The following is a 19,605-nucleotide window of genomic DNA, read 5'->3' as shown; positions in this document are numbered from 1 at the left end:
TTGCAGAAAGTGGCATATGTCTTTACACATCTGAATTTATCATTACAATTATGTATTTTTTCACATCAAAATATGTTAACAGGCTTGGTGATGCATACCTGTAATCTTGGCTGATGGGAAGATTGAAAGAGGATGGTCACAAATTCACAGACAACCTGGGAAACTTAGTTCCTTAAAGATTTATAAAGGCTAAGATGTGACACTATGGTAGAGTACTTGCCTTCCGTGTACCATGTTCTAGGTTTAGTATCCTACAGTGCCTGCACCAAAAATGAATGAATGAGTGAGTGAGTGAAATACATACATACATACATACATACATACATACATACATACATACATAGAAAAAGGTTTAAATGGGCCGAAGGAGGTATGGGATGGGGCGTGGTTGGGGGAAGTCCAGGAGGGGGATGAAATCTGAATTGTAAAACAGGACTAAAGAACAAAAAAGAAGATTAACACATTAGACCTCATGCACAATAGACATAATTAAAGCTATTAATATCCTTTGATTTACTTTCTTTGAAGAACATAAATTTGAAATAATGCCAGTGTGGGAAAAATCTATATGAATTAAAATTATATTTAAATTTTACAAATTATATGCATTCCAAAACATTGTATTCATAAGTATATACAAGGTAAGATATTAAAAAATATACAAGTCAATAACTGACTCTACAAAAGTAATCAGAAATAGTGTTTTCTAATATAAGGCTTTGGCTTTGCCTTACAGAAATAGGTACCTCCTTCAGATGATCCTTCATGACTTAATCATGTTTCCTCTGGTTAGTCTCTCTTTACTTTGGGACCTTGAGAAGTCTCAGCTTGCTGAGTGTACACACCCCACAGGTGTTTTAGAGGACTTCACACTTGTTCATAATTATGTGTTTTCTGCTGAGAATCAGGATTCCCAGGTGCCAAGTGAGAGGTTCCTGGGCCTTTGGAGACTCACAATGACCCTGTGAAGGGGACATGATCTAGGGCTAAGTATGTGCAAAGCAGATTATACTCCCAGGACCTGAGGGAGTGTTTGGACACTGGTGGGCCTGTATCAGGACAAAACAGTGTTTTATAAACTTGCTCCACACTGAGCATTCAGCCACATGTTTTATCAGTTTGTTGATGTGCTTTCAAGGTTGATTAGTTCAAGATTCTCAACAGATATCTGAGTTTTATCAATTATCATCAATGTTAGTATGAAATTATTCATTGCTTTCTCTCTCCTTATTGTTCCCATTGTATTCCAGAAACAAATTTGTTTGGCCTTAAGTATACCTGCTTCTCCTGGCTACTATCAAGATGGGGATTTTGTTATTGGAGGACTCTTTTCCCTTAGAGTGACTTCTGGAGACACTAAAAGTAAATTTGGCTTCAAAGATACAATCTATATACCGGATATCATTTATGCGTAAGTGACTTCTCTCTTTAAAAATGATTGTTTCAGGATTTCATCATGTACAATATGTGTTGATCACACCAATATCTACTGCTTCCCCTGCAATGTCTCTGTCTTCAACTCCATGGAGTCTCTCTGTCTCTATCTCTGCCTCTCTTTGTATGTGTCTGTTTCTGTCTCTGTCTCTCTGTCTCTGTCTGTCTGTTTCTCTCTCTCTCTCTCCCTCCCTCTCTCTCTCTCTCTCTCTCTCTCTCTCTCTCTATCTCACTCACTCACTTTTTAATCTACTGAGTTCATTTAGGCATGCCAGTACTACAGGAGTATAGGACATCATCTGGAATCTCTTCCACAGTATACTAGGGCAACCTCCCTAGGGAAACTGACCCTCCTTTCTCCAGTAGCCACCAAATGCCAGTAGCTACTCATTTTTGTACCTCTCCTCTACTCATACTGAATTCTCTTAATAATGTAACATGTTGAAAGCACTTTGCAGCTGAAAACATGTTTTCTCTGTACTTACTTTGTGTATTGTACTGAGAACACCTTATTTTTCCTGCTTAAATTGACTTGACACTATTTTTTGAAATTTTATGCTTGATATGTACTGTATATCCTGAGGTTTATCCTATTTTTGAAGACCACATGAAATATTAAGTTTTAATGTTTGCTACTTCCTGCATTCTTTACTCCTCCATTTCACTTTCTCACACAAATTGTACAGAAAAAGTGAAAAATTTATATTTGATAGTATGTGGTGGTTCAAACCTTTAGTCCCAGAATTTAAGGGGCAGAGGCAGGTGGATCTGTGTGGGCCTCTGGTTAATATATTCTACATAGTGAGTTTCAGTCTAGCCTGGGGTGAATGATGTGACTCTGTATCAAAAAATTTTCAAAAATAAAAATTGTGAATTTGGTAATGAGTTGTACTATGAACCTTCTTTTTATGGCTAGTTTCTGTACATTTTTAATATAGAATATTCTGCCTGTTTCTTGGAATATCATGTATATTCTTTATATGACTTAGATTGTTATAAATAAAAATCCAGACTTTGAGAGGGAGCAGGGAGAAAAGAGATGGAGGTAAGTGATACAATTACATTTTAATTAAAAATTAAAATTAAAAGGACAAAAATTGTCTTTCCAATTTTTTTCCTAGGGATTTCACCAAACATTATCAGCACATTTTGGCAATGGTTTTTGCTATAGAAAAAATCAACAAGGACCTAAATATTTTATTCAATATGTCCCTGGGATTCTATCTCTTCAATGTTGACTTTATTGAGATGAAGGCCGTGGAGAGTTCTATGGCTTTGCTCTCAGGAGAGAGCCCCCCAGTTCCTAACTACAGCTGCAGGCCTGAGAAGACTGATAAGCTGGTTGCAGTGATAGGAGGCATTTCAACAGGAATATCAACCCAGATCTCCAGAGTTCTAAGTCTCTACAATGTCCCTCAGGTACGCAGAGAATCCTGGCTCCTTAGGTTAAACACAGAATCGTAGTAATAAATGCTAATTAATTTAGTTATTGTTTACTGATGAGGTATGGAAATAGTTAAAACTTTACTATTTAGTTATAATTTTTAACTCTAAAGTATAATTTGTTCATAGGATGGAATCATGTTTGTATAATAAATTTAATTCCAAAACCTTTAAAATTGAAAAAATATGAATAAAAGTAATGATAACCTGTATTCCTACCACTCCAAGAAAATGTCCTTTGCCATGTACCATTGTTAATACTGTCTTTCTTTCGCATGATGATTTAGAACATCACAAAGCATGAAGATTAAAATAATTCTACTCACAGTATTTTATTGTACCTAGTGTGGAAACATGCCTTATTATTTTTCTTCAGTATCAGTTCAAATTGCCACATAACGTTTATTTTTACAATGAACCATGCATGGGTCAGACCATGGCTACTCAGGCTAGACGTTTGGTCTGTTTGAAATTTTCCTTTGTTGGCAGGAGAGTTTCATACTTTGGTATTTTTTTTTATTAACTTGAGTATTTCTTATTTACATTTCGAGTGTTATTCCCTTTCCCGGTTTCCGGGCAAACATCCCCCTAATCCCTCCCCCTCCCCTTCTTTATGGGCGTTCCCCTCCCCACCCTCCCCCCATTGCCGCCCTCCCCCCAACAATCTAGTTCACTGGGGGTTCAGTCTTAGCAGGACCCAGGGCTTCCCCTTCCACTGGTGCTCTTACTAGGATATTCATTACTACCTATGAGGTCAGAGTCCAGGGTCAGTCCATGTATAGTCTTTAGGTAGTGGCTTAGTCCCTGGAAGCTCTGGTTGCTTGGCATTGTTGTACATATGGGGTCTCGAGCCCCTTCAAGCTCTTCCAGTTCTTTCTCTGATTTCTTCAACGGGGGTCCCGTTCTCAGTTCAGTGGTTTGCTGTTGGCATTCGCCTCTGTATTTGCTGTATTCTGGCTGTGTCTCTCAGGAGCGATCTACATCCGGCTCCTGTCGGCCTGCACTTCTTTGCTTCATCCATCTTGTCTAATTGGATGGCTGTATATGTATGGGCCACCTTTCTGTTGATAAGTAATGATTTCTTATAAGCAATACTATAGAGGTAGCATTTATAAGTCAAATTCATTTTTATTAGTAGTAAACCTGAAAAGGGCTACTTAGAAATATATTAATTTGCAAATAACTGATTCAGCATGAACTGTTTCCCTGATATCAATGAAGTAACTTAAATCTTAGTGAAATGAACTAGGCTCCCATGTCGATACATTTCTTATTTTTAATTTTTACCTATTTGTTCATTTTTAAGACATGTTCTTCCCATGCCGACATGCCTGGTATTGAACATTCTTTGTAGCCCAGGATAGCCTTATAGAGATTCTCCTACCTTTGCTTCTCAGGGCTGGGATAAAAGGCATGCACAGTCATACTTGATCAGATTTTTATTTTTATGAGATTTTATGAGTAAATTTTTAAAATTGAAATTTGCATTTCAAATTTGTCCCCCTTCCAGATCTCCCCTCGGCAAACTCCCATCATGTTCCCCCTCCTCATTGCTTCAAAGAGGTTGCTCACCCACTCACTCTAGTCACACTCCTTCAGCATCCCCCTTCACTGGGGCCACAAGCCTCCACAGGACCCAGCATCTCCACTTCCACTGATGCCAAATAAGTCAGTCCTCTGCTTCCTAAGTAGCGGGACCCATGGACTCAACCCATGTACACTCTTTGGTTGGTAGTTTAGTTCTGGGAGCTCTGAAGATCCCATTACTTGATAATCTTGTTCTTCCTATGGGGTTGCTATCTACTTCAGCTCCTTCGGTCCTTTCCCTAACTCTTCCACTGTGGTCCCTGTGCTCAGTCTAGTGATTGGCTGTAAGAATCTACATCTGTCTAGGTCAGGTGCTGTCAGAGCCTCTCATAGGACAGCCATGATAGGCTCCTGTCTGCATGTACAACACGGCATCAGTAATAGTTTCAGTGTTTGGTTGCCAGCCCTAGAATGGATTCCAAGGTGGGCCAATCTCTGGATGGACTTTCCTTCAGTCTCTTGCTCCATTTTTGTCCCTGCTTTCTTTTAGACAAGTTCAACTCTGGGTTAAAAAGTTTGAGGGTAGTTCAGTGACCCCATCTTTCTACTGGAAGCCCTGTCTATCTACCGGTGGTCATCTCTTCAGGGTCTATCTCCCCACTGTTTGGCATTTCTCCTAAGTTCATCTCCATTTACATCTCAGGTCTCTGGAACATTCTAGAGGATTCCCCTGCCCTCTAGCACCAGAAGCTGCATATTTCCATCCATTCTCCTCGCTCTTTGCTCTTCTCTCTTGTCTCCACACACACACCTGATCCTGCTTTCCTTTTCACTTTCCCTTTTCTACCCAGGTTCATCCCTCCCTCTGCCTCCCATGAATACTGTGCTTTTCCTTCTAAGTGGGATTGAAGTATCCTCACTTGGGTCTTCCTTCTTTTTAAATTTCTTATGGGTTGTATCATGGTTATTTTGTACTTTTTTGGCTAATATCCACTTATTAGTGAGTAAATACTTTTTTGGTATGTTCTTTTGGGTCTGGGTTACCTTACCCAGGTTGATATTTTCTACTTCCATCCATTTGTCTACAAAATTCATGATGTCCTCATTTTTAATCTGAAATACACATTTTGCTCTTCAACCTGTGGCCAGAGGGATGACTGTGTCCACTGATAGTTATGCACATAGTCTAACACAACAACTTCAATATACTCATAACATCGTGAAACATTTTTTCATTTCTTTTAGTAATTCTCTTGCACACAGCTTAAGCATGAACTGTGGGGCTGGCAGTTTTTATACATGCTAACCAGGTTTTATACATGTTTTCTTTCCTTATCACGTTGGAATTTTTGATTTTTCCTGTGTAGGATAAGTAAATTGTTTCTAGTATATGCAAATGAATCCCTAATATATGAAAATTATTCCAACTTACATAAGATAGATAATCCTGTCTTTCCATTTCTTCTCTTTGACAGCCTGAGTACCCTGTGTCTATTCTCTAATATTTCCATGTGTTGGGTACTCTGTGTGCTAAGTCCAGATCTTTCTTGATTCATTTTCACATTTTCCAGAGTGCATCCTTGAGTTGAAGAAAATTTACAAAGTTTGTTCAGTGGTGGTTTTCATTTGACTGACTTGCATTTCAACTTTTAGCAACTTTATTTGGATGTTTTGTTTTATCAGAATCTTTCTTCCACATTTTAAGATTTATCCACTAAATTCTTGGTTGCTAAGTTCTATTTCGATTCAGAATTGATTCTCTTATTGCAGCTACCTGCTTATGTGAGCTCTGTTTGTGATTATTGGTCACTCTATACAACAAAACATCTCTGATATCTTCTCTCATTTCACTTTTCTTATTCTCTTTGATTTCTAGTACAGAGGAATTATGAGCTCATGGAGGTGCACAGTGGTTTTCTCTCTTTCTTGCTCTCTTTCACCCCATTTCACTCTATTTTTCAGTGTGTATATGAATATGCATGTGCTTGCACATGTATGTGCATGCATGCGTGCGTGTGTGTGCGTGTGTGTGTGTGTGTTTGTGTGTATGTGGTATGTGAAACATGTGGTGTGTGTTTGGTTTGTGACACTTGCAAACGAATCATAAGACTATGCAGGTAGGTGTGTTAATACACCCACACATGGAGGCCAGAGAGTCTTCCTCTATCACTTTCTACACTGCAACCTTGAACTGGGATCTTTCACTGAAGACCCTGATTTCACAAGCTTGAGATTTTGAACTGGCTAGTCAGCAAGCTCTTGGGATTTAACTATCTCTATACTGACAAAAGCAGTTATGTCTGACTTGTTATGGGGATGCTGAGGATTCTAATGCAGGTCCTCGTGCTTGCAGAGCAAGCAAGGAGCTACCTTCCCAGCCTCATGATCTCTATATTTATGTCTCTATAGCTATATCCCTCTATATCATCTATATCTATGTATCTCCACCTACATCTATTTATTTCTATTTCTATCTTTAGTGTACAAAATATTGGATTTATCATGGCACCTTCATACATGTGTACCATTATACTCTGTTCTTCAGTCCCCTCAGTCTTTGGCCTTTCAAACTCCACAGTTATCTCCTGATGTTGAGGTAAGCTTCTACTCAGCAAGACAACGAACTAAATCCTCCCTCTATAAACTGTCTGAGCCAAACCTCCTCCTACTTAACTCTTCAGTTTGTTGCCATTGTGACCTTCCATTTCCACACCTGTCTCCTGTGGCAGCTTCATGTAAGCCTGTTCAGGTGCCTACAGACTCTGTGAGGTGCTGTTACTCCCCATTCTGAGCACCCCACAGTAGATCAGTATTAGATCATCAGATTTCTCCTGAGAGGGCAGCCTGTCAAAGCCTTCTGAGTCACAGGAAGTGACAACCTATAGCTCTTCTGCTTTGTCAGCCCATCTCCCTGGAGTAATATCTGTCTTTCTGAGAGCAACACCTAGTTTGGAGACCTGAGAGAACCTTGTCCTATCTGCAGGAAAACGGTTCTCTCCACTACAGACCCTTGCTTATCTTTTGGATGTGATTTGTTACACTTCAAGCATTTTTTTTATTATGGGTTAAAAGTACTTCATTCAGATTTGTAGAAATATGTTGTATGAACATTTTAATGTTAATTAATAAAACATAATTCAAATTATATTTTATTTATTAATTACTTTTCATGGGACTAATGAACCCATTATCAAAGTTTATTGATATAAAATATTATATCATCACGTGTCATCTATTTAATTGCTTACTTTTGTCCATTTATTAATATCGAATATTTCTTTACACTACTGTTTCTTCCCCAAAATATTCATGTTCACTTCATTTTGTGATTTCTTCTTTCTTATTCCTCCTCCTTCTCCCCACCCATCCTTCTCGCCCAGTCAATTAACATGGATTGAGTGTCTGTTTTCAGTTGTCATGATTTTGGATTCAATAAATGAAATGTTTACTAAACATTCAAATTCAGATGCCTGGTGAAAAGGCAGTGAATGGAGCCAGGGTGTGAGCTGTGGATTGAGGCATGAACAAGTGGGCATCTGATATTAGGAGATTATTGAGGGAATTTATGTGGAAAGGAGAACGAGTCCCAATCTGAGCCATGAGACACCAGGATATTCTGATAACACTAGTGTAGACAGAGATAGAAGACTCAGTAAGGCAGACTGATACTGTTGGCCACACCTTGGAAATATGTTCCTTGACTAAAGAAAGAATCTTGGAGTTCTCTGCACCCAAATCCCGTAGGAGGGAGAGCTAAACCTTCAGAGAGGCAGACACGCCTGGGAAACCAGAAGAGACTGCACTCTGTGCACATCCAGATGCCAGAGGAAAACACCAAACGCCATCTGGAACCCTGGTGCACGGAGGCTCCCGGAAAGAGCGGCGCAGATCTTCCCGGTTGCTGCCACAGCGGAGAGGACTTAGGCAGTACCCCACGAGCAAACTTGAGCCTTGGAACCGCAGGTAGGACCAACTTTTCCCCTGCAAGAAACCTGCCTGGTGAACTCAAGACACAGGCCCACAGGAACAGCTGAAGACCTGTAGAGAGGAAAAACTACACGCCCAAAAGCAGAACACTCTGTCCCCATAACTGGCTGAAAGAAAACAGGAAAACAGGTCTACAGCACTCCTGACACACAGGCTTATAGGACAGTCTAGCCACGGTCAGAAATAGCAGAACAAAGTAACACTAGAGATAATCTGATGTCGAGAGGCAAGCGCAGGAACCCAAGCAACAGAAACCAAGACTACATGGCATCATTGGAGCCCAATTCTCCCACCAAAATAAACATGGATTATCCAAACACACCAGAAAAGCAAGATCTAGTTTCAAAATCGTATTTGATCATGATGTTGGAGGACTTCAAGAAAGACGTGGAGAACTCCCTTAGAGAACAAGTAGAAGCCTACAGAGAGGAATCGCAAAAATGCCTGAAAGAATTCCAGGAAAACACAATCAAACAGTTGAAGGAATTAAAAATGGAAATAGAAGCAATCAAGAAAGAACACATGGAAACAACCCTGGACATAGAAAATCAAAAGAAAAGACAAGGAGCTGTAGATACAAGCTTCACCAACAGAATACAAGAGATGGAAGAGAGAATCTCGGGAGCAGAAGATTCCATAGAAATCATTGACTCAACTGTCAAAGATAATGTAAAGCAGAAAAAGCTACTGGTCCAAAACATACAGGAAATCCAGGACTCAATGAGAAGATCAAACTTAAGGATAATAGGTATAGAAGAGAGTGAAGACTCCCAGCTCAAAGGACCAGTAAATATCTTCAACAAAATCATAGAAGAAAACTTCCCTAACCTAAAAAAAGAGATACCCATAGGCATACAAGAAGCCTACAGAACTTCAAATAGATTGGACCAGAAAAGAAACACCTCCCGTCACATAATAGTCAAAACACCAAACGCACAAAATAAAGAAAGAATATTAAAAGCAGTAAGGGAAAAAGGTCAAGTAACATATAAAGGCAGACCTATCAGAATCACACCACACTTCTCGCCAGAAACTATGAAGGCCAGAAGATCCTGGACAGATGTCATACAGACCCTAAGAGAACACAAATGCCAGCCCAGGCTACTGTATCCTGCGAAACTCTCAATTAACATTGATGGAGAAACCAAGATATTCCATGACAAAACCAAATTTACACAATATCTTTCTACAAATCCAGCACTACAAAGGATAATAAAGGGTAAAGCCCAACATAAGGAGGCAAGCTATACCCTAGAAGAAGCAAGAAACTAATCATCTTGGCAACAAAACAAAGAGAAGAAAAGCACACAAACATAACCTCACATCCAAATATGAATATAACGGGAAGCAATAATCACTATTCCTTAATATCTCTCAACATCAATGGCCTCAACTCCCCAATAAAAAGACATAGATTAACAAACTGGATACGCAATGAGGACCCTGCATTCTGCTCCCTACAGGAAACACACCTCAGAGACAAAGACAGAAACTACCTCAGAGTGAAAGGCTGGAAAACAACTTTCCAAGCAAATGGTCAGAAGAAGCAAGCTGGAGTAGCCATTCTAATATCAAATAAAATCAATTTCCAACTAAAAGTCATCAAAAAAGATAAGGAAGGACACTTCATATTCATCAAAGGAAAAATCCACCAAGATGAACTCTCAATCCTCATCTTCGGTTGGTTTATATACAAGTGTGCAATTTCTAGGCTTGAAAGTAAAATGATGCTATCTGGTGCTGGATAGAGGAGCCTTATTTTTTATTATGGCAGCTTGCTATTTTTGTAACATGGTGATTTGGTCGAACACAATAAAGTACAGTAGTAACTGATCTCCCCTTCTTCCTGGATGAGTGAGGAGATGATTAAATGTTGATGTCAGCATCCTTGAGCATATTCAGATGAGCTTCTGCTTCTGTTGAAAAGGATGCTGTGTTTGATTGTGGTCCGAAGCTTTGAAGCACTACTTGGCATCTCCTTCCTTGGAGGTCTCACTGTTTAAACATAACAGATTTGATAGCTTGTTGGTAAGGTGAGGTCCAGCTTGTCTCCACTAGGTCATCTTCATGTGAATCCGGTGGTTATACGGTTTTGTTCTAGGGATATTTCATTTTTTTAATAACGGTTTTAGCTGACATTCATGGAGAGAATGAATCCTTAGAACTGTGCCACTAGTGAAAGGAAATCCTGTCTAGAGTATGTTTCTTTACAAAGCTGTGTCACACCATCCTTTGGGCCCTCTGCTGGAAAAGTAGAATCAAGTCTCAAATAATGCCTTTTAAATTGTATCCTCTAGTATTATAGATGTAGGACAGTACTGTATCATACCTCTGTGGATGTAAAATAGCTTGTACCTGCTTTATGATACGTAGTAGTGACCGTGCTTTATCAGAGCTGTTTTTAATGATGTTGCTCAGAATGTTTTCTTTCTAGATGATGATTGAGAAGCTAATTAAAAAAAAATTGTGCCAGGTACCACAAGAGTAACAGAACTGTGCTGTTTTCTCGGGTTTTGTTTTTTTACTTTTTTTTTTTAATGGAGTGTGCTGGATGTCTCTACAGTTTTGTTCAGATGACTGCAGAACCTGGAAAAGCTGTTGCTGCTGTTGATGCATAACACACTGCTATTATTGGTCTTTTTATATAAATATAAATATATATATATACAGTTATATAATTTGAATTTTTTGAAACTTTAGCTGTGCTGTCAACTTTGGAAAAAAGTATCCCCGTTTACTGTGTTGAGTTGGCACTGTACAGAAATTAACAGCCATATTGGTCTAGAAATGTTGAACTTAAGTTTTTTCCATTTGTACAGGGGTAACACACTGTATTAAATATGTAAGGTCTTATCTACGTGGGTTTGATTACAAAAACTAATAAAGTAAAAATTAAAAAAAAAGAATACACAGGGAGGGACCAAAAAAAAAAAAAGAAAGAATCTTGGAACTCATTAAAGAGCACATTTTAAGAAAAAGGATTATTTCATGCCAATATTGGATTAAGTGAAGTGAATTTGATAATTTGTCATTTGAGATAGCAGATTAGGTAATTAATGTTCAAGTCTACTCCCAACCCCAGAAGGAATGCCCTAAAGTGCATAGGAATGACAGTGTAGACATTTCAATTGAAGTTTTTTGTAAGAAGGATAGCAATATGATAGAGTGTGCTGTTAAAGGAGAGACTTTATAATTGTTGAGGTAGATAAGTAAGTTTTCTATCCCAAGCAAGTGTATTTTAGGATAGTTGACTATGGATGAAACATTACAGAAAGACAAAAGACATTGGAACTTCACTAGTGGGTTTCACAATGCTTCATAGATTCCTCTTTATTGGTTAAGTAGTTATAGATTTGTGATTTCAAGTGAAAAGGCCTTAGTGTTAATGTTCCTCCAATTCTATTATCAAGAAGATGGAGGTTTTGGTAAGGGAAGTTACAGATTTGCAAATGCTCTCATTTGACTGGTATTACCTGAACTGAAAGAAGGAGATAGACATTCTGTGGCTGTGTTTGATATGTTCTATAAAAGTGCAAAGAAAAAAGATACATCTTGTGTGAGCAGTGAGAAGAAAGTCTTGGATGATATTTTTAGCAAATTTATTTAGCTATTTAATTTCTCCTAGAGTGCATAAACAGAAAAGATAAACTAAATCATTTGAGAATAAAAATAATTGTCTTAAGTAGTAACTTTCTTTCTATTTAGATCAGTTATGCTCCCTTTGACCAGAGTCTTGGGACTGGAGTCCAGCTCCAATCTCCTTACCAGTTTCCTGTGCACACCACAGCTCTGTATCAGGGAATTATTCAACTGCTGCTATACTTCTCTTGGGTCTGGGTTGGCCTGGTGGTTCCAGATGATGTGAGAGGAGAACTCTTCCTTAGGGACATCACAGAGGAGATGAACAACCATGGACTTTGTGTTGCATTTGCAGAAAAGGTTCCAGAATTTCCTGCTAAGGACACAGTAAACAGGGGACTTTTTATAGAAAGATTCACCTTGACCCGTGTTATTGTTGCATTTGGTGACACATATTCTCTTCTGAGATTTGCCTATAACATCTTTTGCAACACCCCTTTTGGTAATGTCTGGATCACAACTTCTGATTGGGATATCACCACATTATCCTTTCGACAAAATCTAAGTTATACATATTTTGGTGGAGAATTATCATTTTCTGTTCACACAGATGAAATTCTGGGATTCAAAGATTTTCTCAGAAGTGTCCAACCTAGGAAATACCCTCAAGATATCTTTATCCAGGATGTGTGGTCGATCTTATTTGAATGTCCATATACTTATCTATATGGAATCAGGGAACTAAGTCAATGTGAGCAAAATGGCAACCTGAGCACACGACTTCTGTATGTTTGGGATATGAATACCTCACCCTCCAGCTACAAAATCCATGATGCTGTATATGCCATTGCCCAGGCACTCCACGAGGAGCTGTCATTCAAACTGGAAGAAAACTCTCTCAATAAAGATGTATCTAAGGCACCTCATCTATGGAAGGTAGCAATAACTGGTCTTGTGTTTCCCTAGAGTGTTGAGCCCTGGCTTGTAAGTTCTGCATTTTGATTCATGATTTTTCATAGTGTTAGAGAAATATTTCTTATGCTAGCATATTTCTTTATGCTACTATGTCATTCCTCAAAGTATTCATGTTTATTTCAGTAGCATATTGTAGCATAGAGAAATAGTGTTAGAGAAAAAATAAAAAGCACATTGTAGTTAAAGTTGAACTAACATTTCTATCAGAAAACAACACATTCTCAGTGCTGAAGAATGGTTATCTTAATTTTATGCACAAACAATAATATTTATGCCATTTAATTGCCATGTGCATTTTATAATTGCTTTTAATGCGTGAAGTTATAATATACAACTCAAGTGAATTGTAAACGTATAAATATGGCATGTTTTTAGGGATTTTAGCTACATTCGATGACAATAGCTTGTTTTGTTTTGATAAACAGATTCTAGAAGAACAAACAGCTTTTATGTTCTCCAGCCTCTCGGAGGCTGAGGCAGAAGGATCAGGAGTTTGAAATCAGCCTGGACTACCTAGACAGACCTAGTCTTAAAAATCAAATTTCAAACCAAACTGAAATAAAAACAGCTTCTTTAAAATGAAGCTGGCTTGAATGCCGTGGTACTGACACAACATATCAACTTTCCACAGGTTTATCCACCTGTGCCTGCTTATCTTTTCAAACTTTTCATATTTCTGTGTGCCAGAGTCCTTTACTCTACATTGTTGTTAACACTTTATTTTTTTTGAGATTGTTTAAATTTGCTTATTATTATTTGGTACTTTCAAACATTTAAATAATGAATGTTGGGTATTTTCTACCCCCTCCCCCACCCCACTGCATTCCCTGTCCCTCCCTTCTCTGCTGGAGCCAACCAGCCCTGTCTCACTCTCATGACCTCTTTTTGTTGGTGGATCCTCTGAATTTAATTAGAGTTTCTCACCCTAGAGTGAGAGGCTATTACTAAACTAAGGGCTAATTATCTCTCTAGATCACAGACATCTTTTATGTGTTTGAATGTTTATATCAGGCATCCTAACACATAGAAAGGGGCATAGCTCACGGTGAGCTTCATTTGCCTTCCTCTGAGATCAGTGATGTGAAATGTCTTTCCACACACTTTAGTACCACATGTATCCCTTTCTTGACAAAAGTAAAGTCTAACGGACGCCTTTCCTGATTTTAAATTTTGCCTAAATACTTTCATTAGTTACCTATGCTCTGGGGATAATAACCCTTCATTAGGTATCTTGTTTGGAGACATCTTCCATTCCAAGAATTGTCCTCTTGCACGGCTGGTTGTTTGCTTTTGCTGTGCGGAAGCTTTCTTTTTTAGGAGAGTTTTTCTTAGCTTTCATTGACTGTTTCTGATGTCGTTTTTGAAAATATCATCATCAGGAACAAGGACATCTGTAGGTTGATGTCATTATGCGGGTGAAAGCAGACAAGATAAAACAAGGCCTGTCATTGGGCAACAAGGAAGGAAGGTGGGAACAGATGTTTCTCTCTTTTCCCCCATTTTCTCTTTTTTCTTTCTTTTTAAAAAGATTAATAAATAAAAATAATAAATAAAGGATTTATTAATTATTGAATTTTTTTGGATTTTTTAATTTACATTTCAAATGTTATCCCCTTTCCCAGTTTCCCATCCATAAACACCCTATCTCATCCCTCTCCCCCTTCTTCTATGTGATTGTTCCCCTTCCTCAACAATGCACCCCTTTCTGCTTCCCCACCCTGACATTTCCCTACACTGGGAGAGGTCCAGCCTTGGCAGGATCAAGGGCTTCTCCTCCCATTGTTACCCAACAAGGCCATCCTCTGCTACATATGCAACTGGAGCCATGGGTCAGTCCATGTATCTTTGGCTGGTGGTTTAGTCTCTGGGAGCTCTGGTTGGTTGGTATTGTTCTTTTGGGGTTGCAAGCTCCTTCAGCTCCTTTAGTCCTTTCTCTAATTCCTCCAATGAGGACCCTGTTCTTAGTTTAATGCTCAGCTGCTAGCATTCACGTCTGTATTTGTCATGTTCTGGCAGAGCTTCTTAGAAGACAGCTATATCAGGCTCCTGTCAGCATGCACTTCTTGGCATCAGCAATATTGTTTGGGTTTGGTGTCTGTATATGGGCTAGATCCCAAGGTGGGGCAGTCTCTGGATGATCTTTCCTTCAGTCTCTGCTCCAAACTTTGTCTCCATATTTCCTCCTGTGAATATTTTTGTTCCCATTTTAAGAAGTACTGAAACATCCACACTTTTTTGATCCTGTCCTTCTTCTTGAGCTTCATGTGGTTTGTGGATTGTATCTTGGGTAATCCAAGCTTCCAGACTAATATCCACTTATCAGTGAGTGCATACCATGTGTTTTTGGTGATTGGGTTACCTCACTCAGGATGATATTTTCTAGTTCCATCCATTTGCCTATGAATTCCATTAAGCCATTTTTTAAAAATAGCTGAGTAGTACTCCATTGTGTAAATGTACCACATTCTCTGTATCCATTCCTCTGTTGAGGGACATCTGGGTCATTATAAGGTTGCTGTGAACATAGTGGAGCATGTGTCCTTGTTATATGTTGGAGCATTTTTGGGTATATGCTCAGGGGAGGTGTACCTGGGTCCTCAGGTAGAGATTTTAGTAGGAGTGGGAGAAGCACGAGAGGAACTGGGAGAACATGGCAGCAGATGTTAAAATTCTTCCCTGTGCATAGATACAGGTTATTATGAATGTTTTTTTAAGATTTATTTATTATATGTAAGTACACTGTTGCTGTCTTCCAACACACCAGAAGAGGGCATCAGATTTCATTACAGATGTTTGTGAGCCACCATGTGGTTGCTGGGCTTTGAACTCAGGACCTCTGGAAGAGCAGTCGGTGCTCTGAACCGCTGAGCCATCTCTCCAGCCCACGAATGAATGGGTGTGTACAGGATTTTGTGCTGTGTAGATGGGTAAATTATATCTTATCAATTGGATCAGAGGTTATTGCGTGGTATGTTCTTTCATGTGGCGACTTAACTGAGTTCAAGAGAAGGTGTGGTGGCAGGACACACCAAACCCACCACAGAATATTGGGTTATGTATGCCTGGTGTGATAACAACCCGCCAAGGGAACTGTGAGTGAAAGCAAAGCAGTGTGGCAAGGTGCCATGCTAGAACAGCTTGCAGACTGTCTGGGTTAGAAAGTACCATAAGGGCCAGTGTGGAGCCGCTGAGGTAAGTTAGTACTAATTTTTATGACCCACCAGAGCTGGAAGTAGTGAGAGAGTGACCACTGGGGTGCTTCGGAACAGGCTGCTCTGCTTCTTCCCTCCCTCCCTCCCTCCCTCCCTCCCTCCCTCCCTCCCTCCCTCCCTCCCTCCCCCCTCTCTCTCTCTTTCTTTCTTTCTTTCTTTCTTTCTTTCTTTCTTTCTTTCTTTCTTTCTTTCTTTCTTTCCTTCCTTCCTTCCTTCCTTCCTTCCTTCCTTCCTTCCTTCCTTCTTTCTTTCTTCCTTCCTTCCTTCCTTTCTTTCCCATAACAGATAGTGATGGACTTCCCTCTGTTTTAGTAGTTTTCTAGTCTAGTAGTTTTTTATTCTGAGGTTTTTAATCTGTTTTTACCTTATTTGGTATATGAAACAGACAAAAATCCAACTGCAGTTTCTCATCCATTTTTGACAACAGCTTTTTGGAAGAGAGAAAATACATTTCACCCTTTGCTTGCTTTTGGTGTCTCCTGTATTCCGTTGTTTTCTGGATTCTGTTCAGCTCTTCTGTGATGTGTACATGTTATAGGCCATGTCTGTACTGCTGTAATTTAATAAAACTATTTGGAATGGGAAATGCATTTCTTTGCTTGTCTTCTTCTCGATCAAGTTTGCAAAAGGAGTGTGACTTCGTTATGGCTTCCCTCCCTAGGGGAATTTAGGCCTTGTTAGTATCTGAGGAAGGTATCATTTAAATTTCCATAGAGACTGCCATAGTCTGTGAAACGTTTTGCATAATAAACTATTTTAAACAATATAAACTCTTCTAATCCTTGAGGCTGTTACCTTTCTGTATCTCTCAATCTCTTTCATCAATCTCTGACACGTTTTACCATAGGGACACTTTTTCTTCTTGGTTAAATTAGTTTCCAATTAGCAAAATAATTAGAAATATTGTTTTATTGTTCTTATTGACATATTTATTATGCATTGTGTTGGGCTTCATAAAGATAATTACGTTTAAGTGTATGTAATATTAGTTTGACTATGTTTCCCCTTAACTCCTTCACTCCACTTTCTACTCCTTGTAGAGATGTGGTGGTTTGAATGAGAAATGTCCTTCACAGGCTTAGGATTTGACCAATAGTTTCCCATGGCATTTGTCTAGGGAAATTTGGATGATTCAGTTTTCCTAGAGGAAAGACATCAGTGCAGAAGGGTTTTGGCATTTATATATCTTCATCTTACTTCATGGCCACCTTCTCATCTTGCATGTGAGAATGTAACCATTCAGCTAACTATGCCATTACATGTGCCTGCTGCCATGCCCCTCACCATGATAGACTATGATCCCTCTGGAACCATAGGCCCAAATAAACTCTTCCTTGTGTCAGTTGCTTGGGCCATAGTGCTTTATCCCAGCAACAGAACAGTAACTAATACACCACTTGTGTTACATTTGTTTCGTAAACAGTTCTGACTTTAGTACTGAGTCTTCCATTTGTATGTATGTGTGTATGCACACATTTGTGTGTGTTCAAATGTGTGTGTGCATGTGTGCGTGTATGTATGTGCACATGTGTGTGTGTTGCTATGTGAGTGTAATTTTGTGAATCATAAAAGCCATAAACTTTATAAATGAGAGAAAACTGAAATATGTGACTTTCTGAGTCTGATTTTGCCTAATATATTTTCTTTGGACCAATTTCCCCATAAATGGCACAACTTCATTAATCTTTATAAATGGATATAATTACACTGTTTACATCAATTTTTAACACATCCATTAATTTATAGACACTATATTAATTACTTTCATTTTCCTGTTGCTGTGACAAAACACCATGACTAAGTACGCTCAGGAGAAAGGATTTGGCTTGCAGTTCCAGGAGGACAAGGGTTTATCATGGCAAGGAGGCATGGCAACAAGAACCAATCATGGTGACAGGGGAAGGAGACCATATTTCAACCATGAGACAAGGAAAAGAGTATACTGAAAAGTCTCTATACTTTCAAAGCACACCCCCCCAGTGACACACTTCCTCTAGAAAGGCTGCACGTCTAAAACTTTCCCAAAAAGTTAAACTTTTCTGGGTGTGATTTGGGTGCAGAGGGCTGTGGTACAGGGTCAACTTTCAGGGACGGATGGAATCAGAAGGATTGTGTCCCTGGCTGTGCTGTGGTTGATGAGTCCAGTGGGTCTGGCCAGGTCCCACTTGGACAAGGTATAGGATTCAGTCTGTAGCAGTGGTCTCACCTATGAGCTTGGGTGTGTCAACACTCCTGGGTAACAAACTTTCTCTGGGGTGTGGAGGACTATAGCACAGGGTCAGCTCCCAGGCACAGATGGAAACTGGAAGTGTCAGTTTCATTTTTCTAGCTTATATAATTTTCCTTTTCTTTGAATGTTTCCTTTAACATTCCTACAAAGCTGGGACATGAGAACAATTTTTCTCCTGTATATTTTTTATATCAGATCATACTCATTTCCCCTTTACTTTCAGAGGGTGATTTTGCTGATCCAATCTCAGAGGTAAATAATCCTCTCTAGTGAAAAGGTAGTTTTCACTTATTTCTTCAGAAATTTGTTTGTTTGTTTAAATTATAAGGTTAGCTGTGGTTGTATTTATATCTACCCTATATGGTCTATTAAAATAATGTATTCTTCAACAGTTACACACAAGCATACAAGTATATAATACCTTTCGTTCACACCCACTTTCTTCCTTCCCTTATCTCTCTCCATCCTCACAGATCCTCCAGTTTCCCACCAAGTTCCTATGCTTATTTCATCTCTTTTTCTTTTTTTCATGACCCACTGGATTTGTGACCCACATGACCTTTGATATGGGCATGAGTATGCAGTTATCCACTGGGGGAGAAGGAACCCAAAAGTGGCAGTATCTTTGACAACAATGACTTCCTCTCCCTCAGAATCTTTTGGTTGCTAACAGTCCTCACGTGAGGGGTTAGATCCCAAGATCCCCATCTCCCGTCTTTGGTTAAATATGTTTATAGGCTGAATCTTATGCTGTATCTATACAGGCAAACTTAGCTCCATAAGTTCCGTGACCATGTCACACCTAAAAGACAACATTTCACGGACTCCCTAACGAGCATCTTGCTCTTGCATTCTCTCCATCCTTCCTTCACAATGTTTCCTGTGCCTTGGGAACAGTCCCATGGCTGTTCCATTTAAATATGAGCACTTAATAGTCATTTTTCTCAAGCACTGATATTCTTGGCAAAGAGAATATTCTTCGATATAATCTGACAATGACACTATTCTATGTGTGTAAACACACAGGAAGCAGTTTAATAATATACCTTAGTAGTAGGCTCACCCATAGGGTGCCTGATCTCCCCAGACATGGACATTGAAGAGGTTTGCAGTAACTGGCATGTGTTCCTCTTGTAAAGAAGCTTTCAAATACAGTCAGTAAACACTTGTTTATCCCCATAACAATTGTGCTAGTATTACTCTAGTATGTACATTGTG

At 39.1% G+C, this 19,605-nt stretch overlaps 1 protein-coding gene across 2 annotated transcripts in view; it reads left to right on the top strand.

Moving 5' to 3' along the window:
• The first annotated feature begins 1,199 nt into the window (after positions 1-1,199).
• Vom2r52 (vomeronasal 2 receptor, 52) overlaps positions 1,200-19,605 on the top strand; it is a 38,625-nt gene continuing 20,219 nt past the window's right edge. Inside the window, exons 1-3 of one of the 2 annotated variants that reach the window (XM_039107446.2) lie at positions 1,200-1,411; positions 2,556-2,853; positions 12,097-12,906. In XM_039107446.2, coding sequence (XP_038963374.1) covers positions 1,200-1,411; positions 2,556-2,853; positions 12,097-12,906 — 1,320 coding nt within the window. Of the gene's footprint in view, positions 1,412-2,555; positions 2,854-8,642; positions 8,962-12,096; positions 12,907-19,605 lie in introns of both variants that reach the window. The other variant, NM_001099503.1, reaches the window with a different exon arrangement.

This window comes from Rattus norvegicus, chromosome 4, assembly GCF_036323735.1.
Source record: "Rattus norvegicus strain BN/NHsdMcwi chromosome 4, GRCr8, whole genome shotgun sequence".
Lineage (NCBI taxonomy): Eukaryota > Metazoa > Chordata > Mammalia > Rodentia > Muridae > Rattus > Rattus norvegicus.
Note: the sequence above shows the minus strand (reverse complement) of the source record. Positions and strands in the feature narration are given on the sequence as shown.